The following is a 25,024-nucleotide window of genomic DNA, read 5'->3' as shown; positions in this document are numbered from 1 at the left end:
CATTTATATGATTTATTATTAGCTTGAAGTCAATATAAAGCAGCATTTGCGATGCATTTTGTGCTTATGCATGCAATAACATGCACTGCTGGATATTTGAATACACTAAATTATAGCCTGAAGTATTGAGTAGTTTATTCAACACTCAACCCGTGGAACTAAAGAAAAACACAGCCAGTTCATTCAACGCTTTTAATCACTTTCAATGGAACTTCCTCTCATACCCACATAAAACACTGTTACAGACACAACAAGCAAGAGTTTTTCATTAAAATGGCACGTTGTGATATTCCCCAAAGTCTCATGTTCAGGTAAAGTATTCATTCACAGTATGCCAAATTTTTTTTTTTTATTAGTATTATTCCACAAGTGATTGTGTTTTCATGTGGCTGAATCAGTCGATTTGACTCTTCCAGATTGAAGACATGATGATGGAGAGATGGAAAAGTGATTAGATCTCAGTGTTTGAGAGATTCCACAGGCCCTTCCCGCAAAACCCCTCACGCTGAATGGCTGATGGACATCCAGGTTACGCAGTGAGTGCGCTGTAATAGAGGATTGTGGGATTTGTAGGGCAGCTCTGAACGGTGGTTTGTAAACTCAGAGTCTCTGACGTCCTTTAGCTCTTCCTCAGACTGACGTCTGTGCTGGTGAGCAGCGGCGAGAGAGACGTGCTGTCAGACGTGTCGTCCCTCTTCAGCACCAGAAACGCCTGGCGGCTGATTCCCAGCAGCTCTCGCAGACCGCTGTTCTCCAGCTGCACAGTCAACATCAACATATAAACCATAAGATCACAATTAGATTGTAAGTATTGCATTTATCGCAATACTTTTATGGGTAGTAACTGATTAAATGTCATGTGGATTGTGTAGTACTTGTAACTTAATATTATGTTTTAAATTATAATCAGATAATTTAAAAAAATATTATGTTGCATTTTAAAATACTCATTGAGAAAAAAATAAATAATAATAATAATAATTTTAATAAAATTATAAAATAATATTATAAAAAATTATAAAATAATAAAATTAAAATAAATTGTTTTAAAATACTCAAAATAATCAGTAAAAAAAATAAATAAATCCCTTTTTATTGATATTATTCACACAATGGCAGTAAATTACTTTTTTGTCAGCCAAACCCCTTTTGACATAAAAATATTAAATATTTACTTTACCCGATCACCTAGAAACTTTACGATTTTATTATTTCAATAACTGAACAACATTGACATGTCCACAGGTCTCAGATGTTGCTTAATGGTCACATGATACGCAGGTAAACAAATAAAATAAAATAGAATGTAATATAATGACATTAAATTATTTTTTATATAAAAAATTATATTAAACATTTTTAAAATTACATAAAAAAAAAATTATATTGAAAAATATGTAGGAAGTATATATTAAAACTATAGAAAATACAATCATCTTTTTAGTGTTTTATTTTGATTATTTTTAAGTTATTTATTTTCAATGTACATATACATGTTTTAATTAATTACTAGCTTTTCATCAGCTCACAAACTCCTTGCAATTCCTTCCCATTCATTAGGTGAGGTTCAATGCACCTCATGTTTTTGATAACACTGAATGAAATATATATTATTTCTCTTTGTATTTATATATATATATATAAATATGTCACAAGGTTTTCCTACTGAAATCTATGTGATAAACAAAAGTAATCAAAGAGTAGTCAGATTACATTAACTATTATGTGTAATCTAATAGATAATGCTACTAGATACTATTTTCTTCATGTAATTTGTAATCAGTAATAATAACAGCACTGTGCATAAAGTGACAGCAGCGTAATTTGTATCTTACTCATATTGTATTTTTCCATCTTTGTTCTTATATTTAATAAAGAATATAAGATGAAATATCAAAAATAACTATTGTGAAATAAAATCACTAATATTGCAGTATATTTAGTGTGTCTGACCTCCAGACGTTTGATTCGCTCCTCATCCTCACACAGTCGCCCTTCATCCACCTCGATGGCTTTCCTCATCACTGTGGCCATTTCGTTTATTTTCTCAATGTGCGCCTGCATCTCCTGCGACATAAACACATTAATTGCTTATTTGAGCTCCGGCATTAGAGGGAATCTCATGAAAACCGTCTGTAAGACTGACACTAGTGTGCTGTTCTCTGAGCTGGGTGACGATAGCAGGATCGTCTCTCTTGCTGGCCATCAGAAGCCGAAACACCTGCTCTCTGTATTTGCTCATGATGATCTCCAGCGCAGACTGATGCTCCTCCAGTGACATGCGCAGCTCTGCCGAGACAAAAGAGCGGATTTAGATTTAAAGCAGCCCTCAAATGACAACTGGTAATTGCAAACCCTCCTAACACCTTTGTTTTCCTGCTGCAGGTCCCGTATTTGCCGGTTTTCCTGCTGGATGCCCATGACCAGCGTGGAGCGCGGCCGGTGCCTCGCCACCTGGTTCAACACCTCAATCTCTTCCTGGTACTGAAAGAACAAGGAATATGTGGGTGAGACTTGATTTGATTCATACAGACTGAGAACAAACAGTGATACCTGTTTCATAGCCTCCACTCTCTTGTTCAGCAGCGTGGTTTGTTCGATCAGGATCTCAGCAGCACTGTCATGATCCCGGAGCCGCTCTACCAGAGATTTGGCATCGGCCAGCACCTTCTCCAGTGTACAGGTCATTCCTGAAGAGCACAAAAACACTCGGACTGTGACTTCACTCATGATTTCGTTCATAAATACAGTCGTCTATACTCTACAGATGATTAAATCGCTGGAAAGCTGCTTTCCTGTCACTGTCACTGCCACTGCCATGCTCTGGATTATTTAGGGACATAATATGTCTTGATTTCAGAAATACTGAAAGGTAACGTAAGTGTCAAATGTTTTGGAAGAAGGCTAGCATTAGCGTCTACGAAAATAAACACGCCAGTTGTTTCAATAAAATACTAGACCATGTAACTAAATACGAATACGATGCCAGAAACACTTTTTGTTTTGTTATATTTCCGAATAGCACCGCGAATAAGTTTAAATGAAGAGATAAGCTTACCTTATCTTACAGCAACGGCTCAGTTGGAACACTTCCTGATGTTGCGGTCGTGACGTCACGCGCAAGTACTTCTGGGAGATGTAGGCGCTAACTTTCTTCCCTACACCGTCCACATGGAGGAGCACTGGAGAAGCTTTCTGAATTAAATTAGGAACGTGAATGCTTTGTTTATTGCTGTAAAATTCGTCCTTTCGCGAATTCCTTTGATGAAGCTTATTAATATGTAAATGTCTGGCATCAAAATACTATTATAAAGCTCCTGTAAATGTTCTTTTATTAACTGAGTTTGAGGGCTTATATCATATGGTTTTTATAGGTTTAATCCCATGTGACCCAGAGGGCGTAATCAGACTTTACCTGTGCAAACAAATCCTGCCTTGTGATTATGACTCAAATTTATATCCAATGGCCAATCATAACCGAGTTACAGAGTTTTTGAAATTAATTACAGGGAGATCCTGGGTGATATTCTGGCATTAATATGAGAATCACATGACATTTTCATGTCAGTTTTTTCAAGAGTTTAAATTATTTAATATCATTTTTACATCATTATATATTCTACAGCTATTGTATATAATTATTTAATCAATTATTTAAAATTATCTTTTAAAACAAGCACATACTCATCAAATAAACAAAGATCCCCCATAGGCACAAAGAGATCTTAAATATCTTATTAAAGCATTAATAGAAGAATAACGTGGCATTTTGATGTGATTTCTTTTAAATTATTTAATCTAATTGTTAAGTATATATTTATTTATTTAATTATTTAATCCTTTTGATTAAATAATTACATATTGATTTGAAGAATTAAAAAACTGTATGTGTTACCTGTAAAGTGTTTTTTATACATTGTTTTTATCTCGGGATAAAAATATATGAAACATTGCCCATTCTCTACTCTTCTTTTTTCAGTGCGCATTGAAATAGGGACCGCCCATCTGCTCTCAAGTCCCCGCCCCTTACCATTGAGAATTTTCAGATCTGCGCTCTGATTGGCTGCTTCGAACCGCGAATCCCTCTCAACTGAACATTCCAAGACGCGTGGAGAAGAAGGAGCTCCAGCTTCAGCTGATGCGCGTCCACGCACCCGTCCCAGGCGTGCACGCCCCTGCAGCCGCGGAGCGAAACGTGGATGAAGACAACTAGTTACTGACACACAACTAAACACACACATTCAACGCTGGTGAGTTTATTCATGTTGGTTTTTTTTTCAATTCCAGACTCTCGTGACCAGACGGGAGTGAGTGAGTGAGTGAGAGAGCGAGAGAGAGAGGAGGACTTTGTTTTATGATGTTTTTGTACTTGCTTTAAAAGAGAATACAGGAATAAAATGTCAACAAACCTGTCTTAAGCGATAAAAGCCGGTCTCTTGTTTATTTTTGGCATTTACACTGAAAGATGAGAGTTATAAGGAAGTTGCATGACTTTTCCATGGAAATGCGTGACGAATCACCATGTATTTAAAAATACAACGCACATATTTGAGATAGTGGAAATTTTTGACTCTCTTGGTCATGCTTAATTTTTGTTAACAGATTAAATGTGCATGTAAACCATTTCAGGAAGCTGAGTTATTCTTTTGTGGCATGTTGTTAATAACTTGCAGTTATTTATTAAGTCGAAGCTTTGATCCCAAGTAGCTTGCAATAAGAAAATACTATAGTACAAATAGTGAAAAATCGATAAATTTATACAATATTTGGACATTTTAAAACCATGTCAATTAATTTGGTATAAATATTGAGTAAAACAAGTGTCTGCTTCCATAATTTTGTTACCATGGTTAAACTGTTCTCATATATAAATTATGTAATGATGTTATCTGCAAACCTGCTCTCAAGATTACAGTGGGGGCACTGGCCAGTGAAAACCCATATAAATCAAACAATAATAAGGAAACTGGGTTTTTTTATGTTTCAAGTTGATATAACTGCATAGGGAAATGTATTAATCGTTTGCCACTTGTTGTTGCTTCAGATTTGAGTTTTTTATTTTAAAGTTGCTATGAAAGTAATATTATATTCGGATGACATCTTTCACCAGAATGTCCAATTATGACATTTTGATTAAAGATTCCGAAGCAAATGCACAGATGAATTGTTTACAGTAAGGCCTATAACATGCATTTAGAAAATATATGGTGTGGATTTCATAGCATGTTGAATTCTGTGATTGTTATGCTTGTAAGCCGCCCCAAAAACACCCCATATCTTGTAGCTTTACCGGCCATCTGCCTGATACATGGCATCGGGGGGTTCTCGAGCTTGAGAGGAGGGTAAAGGGGGAAATCCTGACATAAATGAATGTTGGGATTAATTTCCCATGATCTCTGGTGCACATGCTGGTCATTGTTATGAATCTTGGATTACTGTTCGTTTATTAATGACCCAGAGCAGATGATTAGTGGGACGGGGGAGCAGCAGACCTTCTGTGCTTGCTGTTGAATGGTTAATTGTTAGTGTCTTATAACAAGTCATTGCATCACCATGTAAACAACATTATGCTGTGGAGCGTCTCCATAGGTTTTAAGTGCCGGTTTTGCCAGCATTGGTGTCCTGCACAAATAAAGGTTCTTTATTGACGTTGATGGTTCTCTGAAGAACTGATCACTGAAAGGTTCATTGCGGAACCGGAATGGTTCTTCTGTGGCATCGCTGCGAAAACCCACTTTTGGAGCATTTATTTTAAAGAGTGTGAACTGCTCTCGTTTTATGTTTTAGACTTTGTAGATTGGCGTGCAATTCTGGATCTTTTATTTCCGAAGCATTGCGGTGAGGTCATTGTTATGGTGAGCTGTGTTGATCGCTTTTTTTTTTTTGGTGAATTGCATCTTTGTTTTGTAATTGTAGAAGCATGAGAACATAGTTTTTCCTTTCTGTCTTTTCAATAGGGATTATACTTCAAACTGTGTGAAGTGATCCTCTAAAACCTGCTGTGACTCCTGTCTTGACTGTGTCCCAAAACCTAGGCATTTTCATTAACTAGACCACATTTTAAGCATGTTTGTATCGTTTTGAGAATTGTGAGTGTATTGCAACTTTTGAATGCTGTCAAGGTAGGCACTAGATGTTGGTTAAAGAAATAGTTCACACAAAAATGAAATGTGCTCATCCTCAGGCCATCCAAGGTAGTTGAGTTTGTTTCTCCATCAGATTTGGAGAAATGTAGGATCACATCACTTGCTCACCAATAGATGTTGTGCAGTGAATGGGTGCCGTCAAAATGAGAGTCCAAACAGCTGATAAAAACATCACAATAATCCACACCACTTCAGTCCACCAGTTAACGTCTTAAGAAGCCAAAAGCTGCATGTTTGTAAGAAACCAATCCATCTAGATGTTTTTAACTTCAAACTGTCGCTTCTTGTTTGTAGAAAAAGTTCATCCCCTGTTGTCTATCACATCAAAATCCACCCACTTATATGTTTAGATCTGTTTTGGCTTGTAAACGCTGCTTGATCTGTGCAGATTTCTCCCCTGATTCAGACCAGATGACTTTTTCACTGGAGGAAGTGTTATTATGGATTATGGACTCGTATTTTAGCAATGGTTTGAAGTTAAAAGCATCTTTGAATGATGGCTTTGTTTTTTACAAACATGCAGCTTCAGGCTTCACAAACAAAAACTCGGTGAAGAAACGAACAAACTTTGTGTGAGGTGTGCATGGTTTTTTAGATTGCTGATCCAGAGCTGGTTGCAGGGGTGTAAGAGGGGCTTTACTCTGCTTTACGGAGGATGGGCTTCTGACCCGTGGTTTATCGGACGCCCATCCTCTCCGGGACCATCAGTTCTGTTTGTGTGTGTGTGTGTGTGTTGATGGCTCTGCCTAATGAAAGCAACTGACAGGCCAATTAAGATCACAAGCAACGCCACAAAAGAGCAGGAAGGGGAGGGGCTCTGATTGATGGCTGGCTATATTTGGGACCCATGTGCAAGCCACTGGTGCACATACATGCAAACAAACAAACATGCATGTGCCACGTGTCAGCACACGTCTAGAGAGAGGAGGAGCAGCAGGCCAACGGGGATGCGTCTGGAGGCGTGATCCTCTTACGTGATTATGTGGTGACCTGAGGAGCCATGTGGACACCCCAGCTCTCGCTACCTTTGTGTCGTCGCATTTAATTAAAGTGACAAATCGATTGTACCTCATACAGACGTTCATTATAGTGCGATTACAACGTTAGAATGCATCGTGTTCTGTCTGATGTTCTGCCCAGCCTCGTTTCTGCTGCAAAAGTCACTCTTTATTTCTCTTGTTTTTGTGGGCGTCTTTTATCGGGGTTACTCATGTTTTTATCTGTCTGTGCTGTTTTTTAGGAAGAAAGTTTAAATAGTAAAAAAAAAAAAACCAATTGGAATTCTGTGATTTATGCGTCATCGTGTTGTTTCAAATTGATTTCTTTGTCCCATGGAACGTTTAATTCAAAAAGTTTTTTTTTTTTTTTTATTTCCTTCAAAGGGAATGTCATTGTATATAAAAGGGCATTATAAAGCTAATCCAGACTTATGTACTACTAGTATGTAATAGATCATTAGTCATTATTCGTTGTTATTTATATGATACTTTTTTTGTCCTATTTTAAATTTGACAGCTATTTGTCACCTTCTGCTTTTGAGAATCTGCTAAATGTGATTTTCTTTTTCATAAAGGGAATTATGTAATTTAGGCTTGATCTTTAATCAGTCATATCTTAAAGGGATTGTTTACTCACGCATCATAAATCTAGTCAATATTTAAGTTCTTCTGAAAATAGCACATCAATTTTAAGTCATAATTCACTCATACTTTTTTTTTTTTGACCCAGTCACCATCTACTTTTGAGAATCTGCTAAATATGTAAAAGATAATTGCATGTTTTGGAACAACATGAGGGTGAGTAAATGATGATTTCAGACTCCTTTAAAGAGACGCGGTGGATTTTAGAGGCAGACTCTGTTGTAAATGAACACAGAGTGGTTGGACGCGTCTCTCGGCTAGTGTGTCCGTTAGTGACAGACTATTTCCACCGGCCGTTATGTTCTGACAGAGGAATGTGGCTCTTGAGACCCGGAGCCACACTGCCACCCGCTTCATAACCCGCAGACATTAATTCTGGGTTTGTGTGTCCTCCACTGTTCTGCTCTGCTTGACATTTTGTGGGCTTGAAGTGCACTTGATTTGAGCTCTCATTGTGTTCCTCCAGTAATTAACTAGTTCTCTCACTCTCTGTGTTTTTTTGTGTCTGGGTGAAGAGTGAAAACGATTGTTTATTCTATTGGTGCCCTTCAAAAAATTTCCAGATTCTTTTGTGTGCTGTCATGGAGGAGTTTGTTGGGAAGGACTAAGCATGAGCGAACGAACCTTGGACTCTGTGTGTGTGTGTGTGTGTCTGTGTGGAGCGAATGAGGGGGTTGTAACAATAGGACCATTGTAAATGCTTGGCTGGGGGTTTGCTGAGCGGCTTCATTAGTCAATCTGTGTTTGCCTCTCTCTCTCTCTCTCTCTCTCTCTCTCTCTCTCTCTCTCTCTCTCTCTCTCCCTCTCTCGCTCTCTCTCTCTCTCTCTCTCTCTCTCTCTCGCTCTCGCTCGCTCGTATCCTCTGTCAGCGAGTCACCGCAGGAGTGTGTGTTGTGATTTACTGCGTTGAGGTGTTCAGGTGGATTGTCTGCTGGCAGCTGGACTGGATTCGTCTGTGTGTGCGCGTGTTCCTCAGGTGAGCGTCTCGCTGAGATGATGGAGATTTAGGATTCACATGAGTGTCACTGACAGCGTGTGTGTGGCTGTTATTGTGTGAATGTTAAGTGTGTGAGTGTGACATTTGCTTTGTTTCCTTTGTTTAACTGTCTTAATCTGGTATTTGGTCACACAGTGATTTTTTTTTCCTCATTCTTTATTTGAAACTTTTTTTTTTTTTTGTGGTCATTATAAAAAAATTAGCAATGAGCTCCAAGCATGATTATCCATCCTGCGAGAGGACAGACAGGGTTTAAGTGGAGTAAACTGACATGAACTGTGTGTTTGTGTTTACAGGAATTAAGTTGCGTGTCTGAGCTGATGTGTGTCTGTTTTTATCAGACTCCTTTAAAGATTTTTATCTGTCTCTCTTTCAGAATGTGGACTTGAATCTCTCTTGTAACTTATGATGGCAGTTCAGGCCGGATTGCAGGTATGCAACTTTATGATTTTATGTGCTTTTTATCTATGTGCTTTTGCAATAAGAGACAGAGTGTTTTTTTTTTTTTTTAATCACAGGTGTGATAGTTTGAATATGGTTTTAGATGAAAATGATGTTGGTGATTATTGTGGGTCAAGATCTGAGCTAGTTAGAGAAGAGTTTCATGTTCAGGTGGGTGGTTGACAAACTTGACTCAGTCAAACAATGATGTCATTGTCCTGTGGTGTGAATTACTATTCCATATATGATAAAAAGCAAGTCTGGAAGATGGATAAGATGAGAATTATTGACTTTGTGGCAGATATCAAAATTCTATACTTTTTTTGTTGTCAAAATTAAACATTAAAAACTAAATTTTAAATGCTACATTATAAATTGATTCATTTGGATTGAAATGGATTGTCAGTGTTATTAAATCCATTTATAAAAATAACTTTAAGTGAGCGTTAGGTGATAAAGCTAATCTAAATTTACAAATTTGCATTAAATGCATGCACAATTATATATCTTATACTGACTGACACCAATAAATTAATTCTCTTATATCAACTGATAATTGATGATGTAACAAAAAAAGTGCATTTCTAACTTCCTTTATGCGCACATACACATTTAAGCTATTATCTGTTATAAAGAACTACTCACCTGCTCTTTTCTTAAAGAGGACATCTGACTCCATATGGCTTCAGGGTGATGGTTCCCGCCATTTGTGTTCTAAATTGTTTCGAATTTGAAATTTGAATTTGAACATTCCAATTAGATCATCACAAATGTGTGTTGTTGGTTTCAACACCATCCTGTCTGAATCAGAAGTGGTTTGTAGTTCAGCATGTGTCCAGCTGTAAAATCTGACGTCATGTGTGAACTGACCACATTGAAACATTTGTGTGTGTGTGCGCGCATGTGTGATTGATTGAACACACCAGACTGTTTGCATTGGGTTAACAACCATAAGTGAGAAATGGAGCGTTCCACAAGCAAACACTGACAGTACATTTCAAGAAAGGTTTAACCGAGCAGAGTCGACTGTAATCTGCTATGGGATGGTAATCTTGAATCTCTTATATAATAGGAATAAAACACCCCCACGTGGAAACGCTTTCCTGTTTAATTAGTCAGGCTTTATGTGCGAGCAGAAGAAATGCTCCATCTGTGTGTTCGTAGGAGCCTGAAGCTCTCGCTCGCTCTGTTCCTCATGGGAGTTTGATGCATGTGTGGGAATGGCAGTGTTCATGTGCAGAAAGGGTTATGGGATTCCTCTCCGAGTGGCCTGCTGGTGTGTGATTTTTTTTTTTTTTTTTTTTTTTTTAAATAGTGCTTTTGTTTTTCAGTCCTTCCCAGCAGAGCAGTGGGATTTAAGCTCATGCAGAGTATTGGTGAATGTTTCTATGGTTGTGTTGTTTTATTGTGTTTCAAACAGATGTTCTGCCTCAGTCTCAGCCAAGTCACATTTATTTCTATAGCGCTTTATACAATACAGATTGTTTCAAAGCAGCTTTGAAGTAATAAACCGAAAATAATAAGTGATCAACTTCTTTAAATATGAGACCAATCCACATTCCAATCCACAATAGTGTCTGTTCCGCTCAGGTCAGTTCAGGCAACGTTGATTCAAATCACCTCAATAACAATGTTTGTTGCAAAATCCATCTTCTGGAAATAAGCATGCTTCCAGTAACATTAATAAGTTCATTCAAAGTTATCTGGTCTTTAATAATGTTCTCAAAATGTAAGTGCAAAAACGTTATTTATACATCGTTCATGAAACGTTTCAGTTGGATGTTTAGCCTATAATATAATGTTTGCAAAAATATAAAATGCAATGTTCCCTTAACGTTCCCCTAAAAAAAAAGCATGTGAGAGGTTTTACCACAAGTTCTCTTATGAGAGTGTTGCTTAATCTAAATGTTATTACTCCTCTGCTTGTCCAAGTTGTCATTTGTTTGATTAGTCATGTTTGTTAGAGCTTGAGTGTTTGCAAACTGTCCTGATTTCAGCAGGGTCGCCATCTTTCCAGAGAGAGAGCGAGAGCGTGGAATCTGTGTGAGGGGTCATTGTGGCCCCGAGACACAGTTTTGTGTGTGTTTCTCTGTATGTTCAGCTGTCTGGTTTTCCTCTCTCTCTCTCTCAGGCTTGGTTCGGCGAGAAGTTTGATGTCCCGTTACAGAGTCCTCGCGGCCTGCGCTCTCCCCGGCCCGGCCCGGGTCTGGCTGATGTGTTCCAGTATGACCAGTGGTTGGCCGTGCGGCATGAAGCCACGCTGGTGCCCATGCAGGAGGATCTGGCCATCTGGCTGAGCGGCATGCTGGGTAAACCTGCTGATGCAAAACAACACATCTATGATTCACTATCAGTGCACGAAAGTGAAAAATTACTGCCATTATAAGTCTAAATGCCTTTTCCTTTCGTCTGTCGAATAACTGAAACCCAAAGCCTCATTTATCACGCAAAGAAGTGTGGGAAACGACATTCGCTCTCGTATAACGGTGATATACGACCTCCGAAACAAGAACTCAATCTCTCAGTCTTTGTAGAATAATGGAGGGTGTTGCCTTTACCTGTCTGTGCACATGCTGAACATGTTCACCCGGGTCAAAAGAACATTCACCTATAAACCTATTGCTCTGTTTGTTGCTTTTTTTATTTAATTTTTTTAGATTAAGTCCTTGTAATCCTATAGTCCTTTTTAGATAATGTACGAATACGTTGTGGAATTTGAACAAAATACTAAAATGTGACTGTTTTGTGCTGTGACCTCATTCACTTTCCACTGACGTTGCTGGAGATTGTAGCATCATAAGTGTGAATTTTATGTGCTATTCATAGTTTTTGGTCACGTGTCCGGCGCGGAGACCTGGAGGGCAAAACAGCCATAGAAATGCAACGTAGGCCTGTCAAGTTTACTTGTATGCATTTGGCAGATGCTTTTATCCAAAGGGATTTACAAAAGAGGAACACAGCGATTCGTCAAAGGGCAAACGATATTCATAATATGCAATGCCTGGTTTTTTTAGACAACTAGATTAAGGCAAGATTAGGCAAGCTAGAAAAGAGGAGAATAGAGAGAGTGAAGGTTTTGGAAAGTGACTTTTTTGTCTCATTGTGTAGGTTCCATCTTGTACTTGTAATATTTTGACAGTACTAAAGCATAAAAAGTACCATAATATGTTTGCAGATATTAAGGCAACATGCCATCACATACTTGTTTCTCCTAAAAAAAAACAATGCTTCAGCCAGTTATTCTACTCTGGAATGTGTGTTCTGTGTCGGAATGACTGTTTTTGGTCTGGTCTGTGTGATTTTGACACCCCGGGTTGCCAAATGGTGGAAAACACAATATGTTACAGCCAAACCAATTGGGTCAGAGATCTGAGATTCTACCTGACATAAAAGGCTTGGCATCCATCTAAAAAACTTTATGACCTGAGAAATAGGAAGCTCGTTCCTGTTGTGTATCCTCAATCTGGCAACCCGCATGAGCATGGATTCAGTCAGCCCACTAGCTGTCAATATTACTAAATGCACCTTTAACGTGTAATTATATAGTGATATTAAAATATCAGATTCACTATACATTTTTTTTGATGATGCATGCTATTTACAAGCAGATGAGCCTAAAATATGAATGCATGTACATAGATTGCCTGTACATAGTATGCTTTATTAATATAGTTTATACTTAATTTGGTCCTCCAATACCACTTTCTTAATGGATTAAGCCACATTTTTTGTAATGGTTTTCTATGGAAAAATGCTTGGTGTACAAGTGAGTGTGTTGTATAACTTGTGCATCTGCTTAACTGTATATAGTGTACATCATCAGTAAGGTATGTACTGAATCTGGTCTTTTAATATAACTATTTTAGTATGTTAATAGTACAATCCTGGGAAAAAATAATTGTGTTTTGCAGGTGAGCAGGTGACAGCCGAACGCTTCATGGAGGAGCTGGACAACGGTGTCAAACTGTGTCGTCTGGTTGGAATTCTACAGAGTAAAATCCCACAGGACTCGGAAACACAGGTGTGTAAGGAACGTGTGATGTGGTGACGCAGCTCGCATAACCGCAGGAGTGTTTGTGCGTAATTCACCTCTCTGTTTTGTTAACAGCTGCCCTTAAAGAAAATCCAGTTCAAGAAAAATGCCTCCCCTGGATCGTTTTTCGCCCGCGACAACACTGCAAATTTTCTGTCCTGGTGTCGTCACATAGGAGTGGACGAGACCTATCTGTTTGAGTCTGAGGGTTTGGGTAAGAGAACTTTTGACCTTTCGGTTGCAACAAAACCTAATCAAGTGATTTCTGCAATTCAGAAATCACCGAACAGAAGAATCTGTTCATTAAGTTTAATTTTGGATGAATAAATCAAAACACAGAAAAACACTACAACCCGCCAAAATAAAAGTTCAGTTTAACGTGAAGAAATTGTGACATTGTTATATTATTGTACAGTAGAATGAACATCTCAACTTAAGAATATAATGTATTAAAATATTTTTATGAATATCACTCAGTGTTACACAATTTTCCATCCATATATTAATTTCAATAATACGTCTCTGTTATGCAGCAGTTTGTTATTCAGCTTTGTTTTCACTTTGTTTTTTGTAGATTTTTTAATTAATTTGATTTACATTTTCCTAATATTAATTAAAATAATATTTTATGCATTCATTTTTTTTATTATTTTTCGTAATACATTTACAAACCATAAAACACAGAATCCAGAAACATTAAAACACACAACACAGAATTTTGAAAATGAACAATTCATAGTATTGTTAAAATTTTAATAGTATATTAAATTAGACCGGCCTGGGCCAGCAAGTTTCCAAACACATGTCAGTGGTGCATGTGGCTAAAACAGAGACTAAGGGCTTTTTTTTGCCAAGTCTTGAAAGTTTTTCCAAAATTATGACTGGCTGACCTCTTTGCATGATAAATGAATAACAACATTTACTACTGAGTTGAAGGGTTAATAAATGATCTCTTTGTAATTTTAAGCCCTTAAGGAGCAGGGTTATTATTAACTAAAACTATTGAAAAAATTTCATTAATTGAAATAAGGTTGACATAAAATTATAATTATTAGAAGTAAAGTTTAAAATAAATTAAATGAATGATCGCTAAGTAACCATGGTAACGGCTCTCCCTCCCTTCCCCAGTCCTGCATAAAGAGCCGCGGCAGGTGTGTCTGTGTCTGCTGGAGATCGGACGCGTCGTCTCCAGGTAAGCGAACCGGCTCTGATGATCCCGCAGGTGACAGATGTCAGGTTGTGTTTTGGGGTCAGAGGTCAGGGGCTGCTTTAGGGGCTTTAAAGTTGGGTCTGGGGCAAATTTGCGTGGATTTTACAGGATTTAAGTGAATTGGCTTCAGTGCTTCGAGCAGGTATTGCGCTGTAGAGAATCTAAAACAAAGCTGAATTTATTTAGAGCTGAATAACACAACCGTGACTGTAAGTAAAGGATAATGTGTAATGTAAAGGGGTCTATTTTGCAATAATAACCATCTGAATGTATATTATCTTGCTTGGTACCTTGAAACTTTTTTATAGAAATTTGACATGATTTTATTTGAGGAAATCAGCAGTCATTTATGCAATTGAATGGTCATTGTACATAAATATTTAATTGCATATTGTACATAAAATTATGTCATGATTAGCTGGTTAGAACAGAAACAGAATATGTCAGGATTTACTGTTAGTACAGTGTGTTATTGTTTTTTTTTGTTTGTTTGGTGGTTTAGGTTTGGGATAGAGCCTCCGGTTTTGGTTAAACTGGAGAAGGAAATCGAACTGGAGGAAAGTCTAACGATGACTGATCACTCGTCTCCAGTGAAAACATTCACTGTGTGCTGTCAGCACGGAGCCCTGTATCACGCCGTGAGTATCACACACACACACACACACACACAGTTTCAGTGTAACAAATGAACTGGAAGTGATAAACTACAAATTTTAACATCTTTAATCAGACTGCCAAAAGTATTGTTCCACATACTGTATAATATACTTTTAATACTAAAATGTTTTCTGTAGAAAAGCATTACCCATTTCACATTTTAATTGTAGGCTTAATCCAGGGGTATTATGGTGAACTGAAACTAAAACTACAAAACGTAAACATAAAACATTTTATTTCACCTAGTTGCTAAGGCAAAACTTCTCATTTTGGTTTAAGTTGAAGTATTAAAATAACTAAAACTAAGTAAACTAAAACTTCAAAATAACTATATAGACATATAAAAAAAGGAACTGATAAAATGACAAAAACACCCATCAAAATGACTGGCAATCATCTGAAATATTGTAAATGTTCAGGAGAATTACTGGCTTTAAGAAACTGTGTTTTATTTGTTGGATTTTCCTCAATGATGAGGCTCAGCATCTGTCTTCATTCTGACCCAGATGGGTGTGCTATTGTCTGTTGAGTGTGTAAACAGCAGCTGTTGTTTACAGACATGTTTCACATGGGGAACAATTTTCCCCCTAATGCTAATAAATTCACTGTCTCTCAGCCAAATAACCAGCGGGAGACCCTCGGGTCCTGAGTTCAGAGCCGCGCTAAGCGTTCATACTCTGTCTGCAAACTAGCAGTTCTATTTCCATCTTGCAAATGAGTGAATTTTTCTCTCAATTCACCCAAACAAACTCTTCTTGTTTGTAGGATCGTGCGGACCAGGACGACCCTCCCTGTAGCTGCACACAGAAGTTTTCCATCGAGTATCTGTCTGAGGGACGCTACAGGCTCGGAGACAAGGTCCTGTTCATCAGGGTAGGAGCAGATTTTGGGACCCTTTTACAAGTCACGATAAAGTGGAAGTAGCAACAGATCATTTCTTCCATATTGTGACTTCTGTCTGAGTGTAAAAGATCAGAAAAGATAAAAATGTAGGGCGGGGCCTGGTTCTGTGTATCACTTGTTGATTGGATGTTGGGATATGGGCGTGGCTCTCAAAAGTGGAGGCGGGGTTTAATATCCCTATATGTTCAGGGCTATTAAACCCCGCCTCCAACAGAAGATCCAGTTATGATATTTTCATTAAACATTGATGTCCAAACGAATTATGCATATATAAGTTTCATTTAGAAAGTATTTGTATTTCATGCCTATTTTAAACATCAGCACTGTTACATTATCTTGTTTTCGTTCTGCTAAAATCACAATGCAGAAGAGCAGATAAACCTTATGCAAACACACTCGCCTGAGTGCACTTTCCTTGTGTCTTTAGTCTACTGTAGCAATCCACTAAATCCAGTCTAGTTTGTTTAACCAGCACGTGCTGAACTGTCATAACATTCCCACACACATATATCCAGATTAGGTTGAACATGTGCTTCCTGATTAAACATTGCCAATAAAACAAGTGTATTTAATAGTGATGCACAGAAAATATTCGGCCAAAAATGGGGGCTGAAATCATCTCTTCCGTATTGCTGCTTATTATAGCATGAAGTAAACATGAATGAACATCAAAAAGTTTATTAATCTAAAAAATCTTCTGAAATGCTTCATATCTCACGTAATCACTCAGTTAGTGTTTCAACCACATTTACCTCTGAAAAGCCATTCAATATCCATAAACTCGTTAGTCAGTTAGAAAAACTAACTACAGAGAGGAGCATTATGATAAATATGTGCACTGTTACATATCCTTTATATTTTTACTTAACCTGTTGACTTCAGTATGCACTAATATACATAAATCTGTCATGGAAACAAGTTTTTAATACAGACATTATTTAAATGTTTATATTTCAACAAAAAACTGGAGTTGAAACATAATTATACAATAATCAAGCTGATATAAAAACCGCCTTATGTGCAATTTATATATTTATTTGAGTCTGATTATTAAATACATTTGATTAATTGATTATGAAATCATTTTGGTTTCAGTTTTATGGCTAAATAAAAACTTCGGTTTTGGGGTTTTAGTTAAAATTTAAAGTCTTGTTTTTTTGATGATTTTAGTTAATTTGATTAAATGATTATTAAATAAACTTTTTTTGGCTTAATAAAAACTGTCTTTACATACTTTACACCTTAGTTTTAATTTGAGCGCTGAATATTAAGTACATTTGATTATTAAAGACACTTTAATTTCAGTAAAAATTAATTTTGGTGCATTACTAGTATTTAATTCTGTGTTTGCTTATTAATTAAAATCCTCTCTCTTAGATGCTCCATGGGAAGCATGTGATGGTGCGTGTGGGTGGAGGTTGGGACACTCTGAAAGGGTTTCTGCTTAAATACGACCCCGACCGCGTGCTGCAGTTCACCACTCTAGAGCAGAAGATTCTAGCCTATCAGAAAGGCCCGTCCGGCCCAGGCCCCGCCCACACCGTGCAGGCCGCACAGCCGCCCACGATGGACCCCATCGCAGCCGTTAACCTCCTCCCAGAATCATCCTCTTCATCGTCATCCTCCACAACGTCTGTGTCCAAACCCAACCCGCCCACACCCCGCGGCGTCACCCAGTCGCCCGCTTCCACGCCCTCAATGCCTCGTAAGGCTGCCGCACCCAAGAAGATTTTTCACACGCCCACAGCTTCACCGAGAACCACCCCTCTTTCATCACCCGTCCCGAAAAGAAGCCCACTTCGCCAGTCAACCCCGACCGGAGTTTCCCAAAAAGCCCCTTCCGCCACCCCCAAGACCAAACTGCACCCGCGTGGATCTCCGTCTCAACCTCGCAGTCCCGTCGGTCCCGAACCCACCTGCAAGCTGCCTAAACCTTCAGCACCCACCCAGCACAACAGCCGCCCGCCTCCGGCCCCCGTCCGCTCACGGCTCGCCCAGAGACACCCTCCTTCCCCCGCCTCCGCCCTGCACTTAGATTCCAGAAAGGGCCATCCCGGTTCCCCTCGCTTGGCTCCGAATGACCCCAAACAGACGCCTGCTCTCGCAAAACCTTCTGTGACATGCAAGAGTAAATCTATAGAGCAGAACACAGCTGCTACGAGAACCGTCGCGTCTGTCAACGTTAAAACAACCCACAGGAAACCTCTGGTCAGCAGTAACCCTCCCGTCCAGAGCAGCGCTACTAAACCAGCACCTACGAGCACTGCCCACAAACACACGGCACGGACTAAACCCAGCCAACGTGACGAACCCTACTTTGAGATGAACAGTAAGAGAAGGGTAAAGAACTAAGAATGCTGGGATATTTATTCGGATGCCATATTTAATTTTTTTTTATTTCAATTAAGTGAAAATGAGGCTGTGACGTGTGCTGTCCATTCAACTGAACATTGAAAATACGTTTACGAACACTGAAAATGCATGTCTACTGGCCAAGCTATGAAAATGAGACTGTTAATTCAGTACAACCTATTAAAAATTGTGCACATCTTTCTTTAACAGCCTCATTTTCATTTACAAATTAAATATGACATCTGTTTGTTTGCTTTGCGTCTGTCAAAACTTGGTGGGATATGTAGTTGCGACTGCGGTGCCGCGCTTCACATACAGATTTAGTCAGATGCCATATTTTTATTGATTTGAGTGAAAATGAGGCAGTGCAGTCTATTTAATTGGTTGAATATTTTGGAGCATTACATACGTTTTCAAACATTGACTTTTATTAGTGGCAAAGCTATGAAGATGAGACTTAAACATGCTGCATATCTGTCTTTAACGGCCTCATTTTAACTTAAATTAAATATGACATAATCTGTTTTCTTGTTCACCTCAAGCTTTTAATTTGTGCCATGCTAAAAATCATCAGGATATTCCTGGAAATTGATACATTTTGCACAAAAGATTCACACGTTTTTGATTTCTTCTTTAGCTACTGTAATTATCATTATTTTAGCTAAGCATGCATTTATAGGTTTAGTTTAATTGTTTAAAATCATGCACGGTTATCTACAAACTCATATCATCATCGTTTGTGTTTAATAAGTTAAGTCGGGTCATGTCTGTTACGTGATCTGATTTGACTCCTTATTCGGTTATAAATGGATCAACATCACTTATTAATTTCACAAATCATTTATTCACTGTCTGTCAATGTATTCTGACCTCATAAGAAAAACCAGGAGAATGTCGTAAAGCACTAAGTGTGTGTGTGTGTGTGTGTGTGTGTGTGTGTGAGTGTGTGTGTGTGTGTGTGTGTTTAGACTAATCTCTTCATGTATGATGCAGATGCCCTGCAGGGCGTTCAGATCATGTGGCGCTGATCACGTAACACATGCAAACGTCTGCTGTTCTGTTTCCACTTCATATTTACATTAAGAGCACTCTTACTGTATTACAGCAGAAACATACTCCTGTCATTTCAGCTCTTATCTGACACCCCATAATATGCAGAAACACCTCTCTACGGCAACCAAAGTGAAATTCATGTTTGAATTTCGAGTGGCAACATTTTAGAGCACATTTTAAAAACTATTTTAGAGTATTTAGGGTTTATGTGCCTTAAATTTGTGTTTGTTGGAATATTTGTGTGGTTTATTATCGAGAACTGTATTTAGTCAGGATGGTTAGTTTGTGTGTTTTAAGTTGGTCGAACAGCCAGCTGTTATTAAATGAAATGCTACCTCCTTTACGCCACACAAATACTACTGACTCAGTCATGCCCATAAACACCCGAGCTTTTATTTTATCACACTGTCCAGAACAATGCTAAATATTTTCCAGTTTGTGGCCTATACAGAAAGGTTATTATAAATATAAATCTTATGTGTAAGGGTAATTGTTCTCTTTTTTTTTCAGATATAGTTCTTTTTATTATATATTTGTGCGTCAGATTGTGTGAGAGATATTCTTCCAGCACTTTAAGAAAATGTTTTGTTTTTGAATGTAGCTTATTTTCTTTGTTTTGTTCGTTTGTGCTCTTTGCATTCTGTCAAATAAAGATCTATACGGTGTATAATTTTTTTAGCCTACTTCTAATTCATTCAGAGTAGCAAGTAAATGAAGATTAATCTGGCATGGTGTACATATCAGGACGATATTACAGTGTGATGCAGTGAAATCCAGGCAGCCGAAGTCTTTCAGATAAAACTATTTATTTTAAGACAAAATCATAAATGATAACAATTACAGAAATGAAGTATTAAAATGAAAGAAGAAGAGTATAAAACTACTTAAAAATCTCTAAGAGAGTACTCTAATCTAAGTATAATACTCTTCAGAAGTGTATATAATATATATACAAGAGATTACATGACCAGATGTTTAGTCATGTCCATGTATCATCAAATATTTCCCCTACCTCAGCTGAATTAAGTTCAGGACTAGGTCACGTTGACATGACCTGGGAAATGCAGCAGATAGAAGTCAGATAAAAATAGAGACATGGTTGTGGTTTACACCCTTCGAGCAGAAACAACAGAGTTGAGCAATCTTCAGATCTTGCAAATACCAGCTCTTGGAAAGAACATCCTTTCATAAAAATATTTTGATCAAGGTGATCAACATCTTACCAAAACATCCTTTTACCATACCCCAAAAAAAAAAAAAGAGAGTGTATGATTAATCAGTTTTATATACATATATATACGTACATATATATATATATATATATATATTAGGGCTGTCAAATGATTAATCACGATTAATCACATCCAAAATAAAAGTTTTGTTTACATAATATATGTGTGTATACTGTGTATATTTATTATGTATATATAAATACACACACATGCATGTATATATTTAAGAAGAATATGTTATGTTTATATATTAAATATATTTATATATAATATAAAATATAAGAATATAAATATATAAATGTATATACATGTAAATATTTTCTAAATATATAATTTATGTGTGTGTATTTATATATACATAATAAATATACCCTGTACACATACATATATTATGTAAACAAAACTTTTATTTTGGATGTGATTAATCGTGATTAATCATTTGACAGCCCTAATATATATATATATATATATATATATATATATATATATATATATATATATATATATATATATATATATATTTACACCCTTTACATGTCAGACTTCTATGGGATATGATTATAAATGGAATATATGAAAAAAAGGAATAATAAAATTAGTAACACTGAATATACAAGTATAATAAAAAAGTAAATATAGGCTACTGAAGAGTAACGAAAAGAATCATAAAGAATAAGAATAATGTATAAATAAATATGAAAAATATAACAACATTGAAATTTGCATACACCACAGTGAAAATGAGTTTCACTCATAGACTATAAAAATATAAAAAAAAACTATAAAAATCTTATCATCGATATCATGAGATTATAGCAGCTCGTGTGTGTGATAGTGCTGTACACTAGTGGCTAAAAACACAAACTACAAGCTGAGGGTTTAAATATTTACATTTTATATTTGACCAACCAATGCAATCTAACTATTAGTTTATGCCAGGATTATTATAGTAAACTAATACTATAAAAAAAAAAAACTTGAAATAAAATAAATCGGAACTGAAAAAATATATAGAAAACTTTGTATTTGTAATGTAAATGTGTGGAAAGGTTTTCAGTCAGTTGTCAAGGCAACATTCTCATTTTAATTTAGTTTAACTTGATAAAAACTTGATTAAAATACCTAAAACTGATATAAAAATAAACATTATCTAGACATTTTAAAACAGAAGCTCCTAGAAATGATTAAAACAGCCAAATTACTGAGATGGAAAATACAAAAAACCGAATCAAAATATTACTATTAATATATTAATAAAAAATAATTAATGTTTTTATGGGTTATTTTCAATTAGCGTGTAGATGCATATAAAAATCTGTTTTGAAAATCTATCAGTGTGTTTCTAAGGCATGTGTATGTTCTTGGTTTAAACGTAGAAATTGAATACAGAACATTTTCGATGTTTAACCACGTGATGGCGAACTCTACACACTTTTATTGATCACATCTCGTCTTTTCTCCTTCAAAACCTTCATATGCTACTGAACACCTATGGCTGTGTCTGAGTTTAGCAAAGACTGGATTTGCTCGTGTATGCATCAGATGATAGACTAATGTTAAACAGATTAGGTGGACAATCTGGCTTATGTCTAATAACTTCTCTGATGATGCAGGTTTTAATAGCTGAAGTAAAGCTGCATGCAAACTAAACTCTTCCTCAGTCTTCATGTCCGTGCATTTCTATTTGCTTCCTAATTTATGTCCAATGATTTATATATATATATATATATATATATATATATATATATATATATATATATATATGTAAATATAATTTTTCAAAGAGATTGCACTTACAAAAAAGCATACTGATCACAAGATGATCATATTTAACAATTTCCATCGCATTTCTAGGCCTTGACATTTTTAAATCCTCTGATATTTCCAGGTTTTACAATGTATGGTTTGGACAGCTATACACACATAAAATGCTGCAATTCTTAGCAGATGTAAATACACAATTTTACAGCACAAGACTTTAGATATTAAAACACGGAAGCGGAGTGTTATTAATATACAACGAGTAAATGAAAACAAACTAGGTTTACAAATCTAAAGAACCAGAAACAGTTGGATATCTTACAGATTGTAGATAAAATGATTCCTCGAACAAAGTTATTAGAAATATGATATAAATCTAATCTCGCTTGATAAATGTATTTATTCGGGCGCGTTCACTCTCGCAGCGCTCGAGCTGCGTCAAACCCGGAGCGCGCGGACCACGGCTCAACATAGCAGCGCCCGCAGCAAAACGCATCCCAAACTCGCTCGAAATAGCGTTATAAACTATAAAAATTCCGCTTCCTCGAACTGTTTTTATCGTTCGCTTGACAAAATGGGGTCTTTCGCGTCGAGCTCCGCCATTTTGTGGCAGAATAACACGCGAGAGGGGTGCGTGTAATGGTTGAATGTAGTCACCCCTTGTCGTTTATATCCGCCCGGCGGTTGCTGCAAGGGACCGGGAGTAAATTACTGTCCATCCGCTGCGACAAAGCGCAGAGTGTCCTCGTTAACTGCAGACATCATGGTTTGACTTAAACTATTAACCCGTTTAATCCCAAATAGTGTGTCCGGATGATGTGTCATTAGCAGTGTTGGGGAATGTTACTTTTAAAAGTAATGCATTACAATATTGCGTTACTTCCTCAGAAAGTAACTAATTACATTGTTACTTTTTATGGAAGGTAATGTGTTACGTTACTTTCGCGTTACTTTTTGTCATCTGGTTTGGCTTCGTTTTCTCTCAATAACACAAATGTTATGTTTATCTGAAGTCATTTTTGCTTCTTAGTATGTTTTTTTTTTTTTTTTTTTAGAACGTGTCACAGAATGACAGTATATCATGCCAGGGAGCGAGACGATAATGTACCTTTTTTAATAAACTCACAGTTTTTACGGCTTTCTTATTAGAAGCGTCAGAAATCATAGATATATAGAGATTTAAATCTTCAAGAAAAATTCTAAAGAAAGGCTTTCACTTACAAAATTTAGATGTACGTAGAAAATATTTAACCAGGAACAAAATAAGGTTGAATAAATAAATAAAAAAATAAAAACATCTGAATGTTCACTATTAGTATGGTTGATCATTACTTTTCTAGTTACTCAAATTAAGTAATCTTGCAATGCATTACCCCAAACACTGGTAAATAATAACCCTTTGAAATAATCAATAATAATAATTATTATTTTTATTTTTCATTTTTTGGAATTGTGTTTTATAGTCGGAGACCGGTGGGATAATGTGTATACTGAATTAACATATTTCTGCAGTTATCACAATTATATATATATATCAGCCCAGCTATTTTAAACTAAAGTTTGATCACATTCTAGAGTTACTATAATGCATAAAAACCTAATAGGAATACTGAGATATTATTTCAAAATTGTTACATTATTGCATACATACTTCATAAAATTGTTATATTAGTGCTACCAGTATTACAACATCATTATTGTAACTTATTTGTAACATCTAAACTTTTCATTTAGTGTAATATTCACTGTAATTCTGTCACCGCAACATTTTAGTGCAACAACTGTAAGTGCACTATTATCCCAGCGGTCGCTATTGTTGCCATCAACATGTTTACTCATTCTATGAAAACACTCAACAAAACTGAATTGTTGTGAATTCATATATTAATGCTAGACACCTTGTAGATAACATGTACCAAAAATTATGTTAACAAAGCCTTTTGTATTGGAGCTTTGATGCAGCCATCGTCTTCTCGTGGTGCAACATGAATTAAACTGCTCTGGTCATGTGACAATTTGCACATATTTAACCGAGACCCTTTATTTTTTTTTTCCATATTTGCAGGAAATTCACTTAAAATTCTTAGAGCTTTATAAATGAAAACTCAAGTTAGTAGTTGACACGTGGGTTTGTCTGCAAAAACTAATATACTGAAAATCTATTAATTTAACTAATCTTCTTTGTGGGGATAGAAAACAACAAACACTTTGTCTGGCTCAAGTTTTATCATATTCATGACGTTAAACTGTCAGTTCCCTTCCCCCCACCGACGCTCACTGCTTGATTTCGTTTTTCACTGTGTGGAGGAGTTTCGCGACTCTCCCTGTGCGTCAGCGAGCTCCGTCTATTGTTCACGAGCGGCGCTGTGGCGGTTGCTGTACTGACGCTTGCCTGATGGGGGCGCCGCGGAACCGCGCGGCCTCGGGTCTTTTTGTCTGAACTGGATCCCGCTGCCGCTTCACAGTGTGCGCGATTAAACCGGAGCCGCGTCCGTCCCGCACTGTCAAAAAACCCACTCCAAACCCCAACACAAGCGCAGCCGGTGCCGTTGTTTCCCCGTGCAGCCATGAGCGGTGCCGCGGTGCCGTTGGACTGAGC

The 25,024-nt window shown here is 36.9% G+C and overlaps 2 protein-coding genes across 5 annotated transcripts; one reads left to right on the top strand and one right to left on the bottom strand.

Annotated features, from left to right (window-relative positions):
- Positions 1 to 178: 178 nt before the first annotated feature.
- fgfr1op2 (FGFR1 oncogene partner 2) lies at positions 179 to 3,213 on the bottom strand. 2 transcript variants are annotated; one of them, XM_019106131.2, is made up of 6 exons: positions 3,059 to 3,213; positions 2,554 to 2,690; positions 2,367 to 2,484; positions 2,147 to 2,289; positions 1,954 to 2,067; positions 179 to 757 (listed from the first exon to the last, which is right to left on the bottom strand). In XM_019106131.2, exons 2-6 carry the CDS (start codon positions 2,686 to 2,688, stop codon positions 620 to 622), a joined length of 648 nt encoding a protein of 215 aa, XP_018961676.2. In that variant the 5' UTR covers positions 2,689 to 2,690; positions 3,059 to 3,213; the 3' UTR covers positions 179 to 619. The 2 variants fall into 2 exon arrangements, with proteins under 2 accessions (XP_018961676.2, XP_018961675.2); XM_019106130.2 differs by having other exon boundaries at positions 2,367 to 2,690.
- Positions 3,214 to 4,082: 869 nt separating this feature from the next.
- On the top strand, positions 4,083 to 20,104 carry LOC109092038 (GAS2-like protein 3). 3 transcript variants are annotated; one of them, XM_042737591.1, is made up of 11 exons: positions 4,083 to 4,250; positions 8,656 to 8,762; positions 8,987 to 9,061; positions 9,160 to 9,215; positions 11,356 to 11,533; positions 13,136 to 13,245; positions 13,333 to 13,471; positions 14,386 to 14,449; positions 14,970 to 15,105; positions 15,890 to 15,997; positions 17,405 to 20,104. In XM_042737591.1, the coding sequence occupies exons 4-11, from the start codon at positions 9,189 to 9,191 to the stop codon at positions 18,377 to 18,379; spliced, it is 1,737 nt and encodes a 578-aa protein (XP_042593525.1). In that variant the 5' UTR covers positions 4,083 to 4,250; positions 8,656 to 8,762; positions 8,987 to 9,061; positions 9,160 to 9,188; the 3' UTR covers positions 18,380 to 20,104. The 3 variants fall into 3 exon arrangements, with proteins under 3 accessions (XP_042593525.1, XP_042593507.1, XP_042593517.1); XM_042737573.1 differs by lacking the exon at positions 8,987 to 9,061 and having other exon boundaries at positions 4,084 to 4,250; XM_042737583.1 differs by lacking the exons at positions 8,656 to 8,762; positions 8,987 to 9,061 and having other exon boundaries at positions 4,084 to 4,250.
- Positions 20,105 to 25,024: the final 4,920 nt, after the last annotated feature.

Source organism: Cyprinus carpio, chromosome A4, assembly GCF_018340385.1.
Source record: "Cyprinus carpio isolate SPL01 chromosome A4, ASM1834038v1, whole genome shotgun sequence".
NCBI classification, from domain to species: Eukaryota; Metazoa; Chordata; class Actinopteri; order Cypriniformes; family Cyprinidae; genus Cyprinus; species Cyprinus carpio.
Note: the sequence above shows the minus strand (reverse complement) of the source record. Positions and strands in the feature narration are given on the sequence as shown.

Coding starts and splice junctions, on each gene's coding strand:
- LOC109092038 (XM_042737591.1), top strand. CDS start 9,189: ATGATGGCAGTTCAGGCCGGATTGCAG. Junction 9,216..11,355: donor CAGTTCAGGCCGGATTGCAG/GTATGCAACTTT, acceptor TCTCTCTCTCAG/GCTTGGTTCGGCGAGAAGTT. Junction 11,534..13,135: donor CTGGCTGAGCGGCATGCTGG/GTAAACCTGCTG, acceptor TGTGTTTTGCAG/GTGAGCAGGTGACAGCCGAA.
- fgfr1op2 (XM_019106130.2), bottom strand. CDS start 2,688: ATGACCTGTACACTGGAGAAGGTGCTGGCCGATGCCAAATCTCTGGTA. Junction 2,068..2,146: donor TCAGAGAACAGCACACTAGT/GTCAGTCTTACA, acceptor TTTATGTCGCAG/GAGATGCAGGCGCACATTGA. Junction 758..1,953: donor AGCGAATCAAACGTCTGGAG/GTCAGACACACT, acceptor TTGACTGTGCAG/CTGGAGAACAGCGGTCTGCG.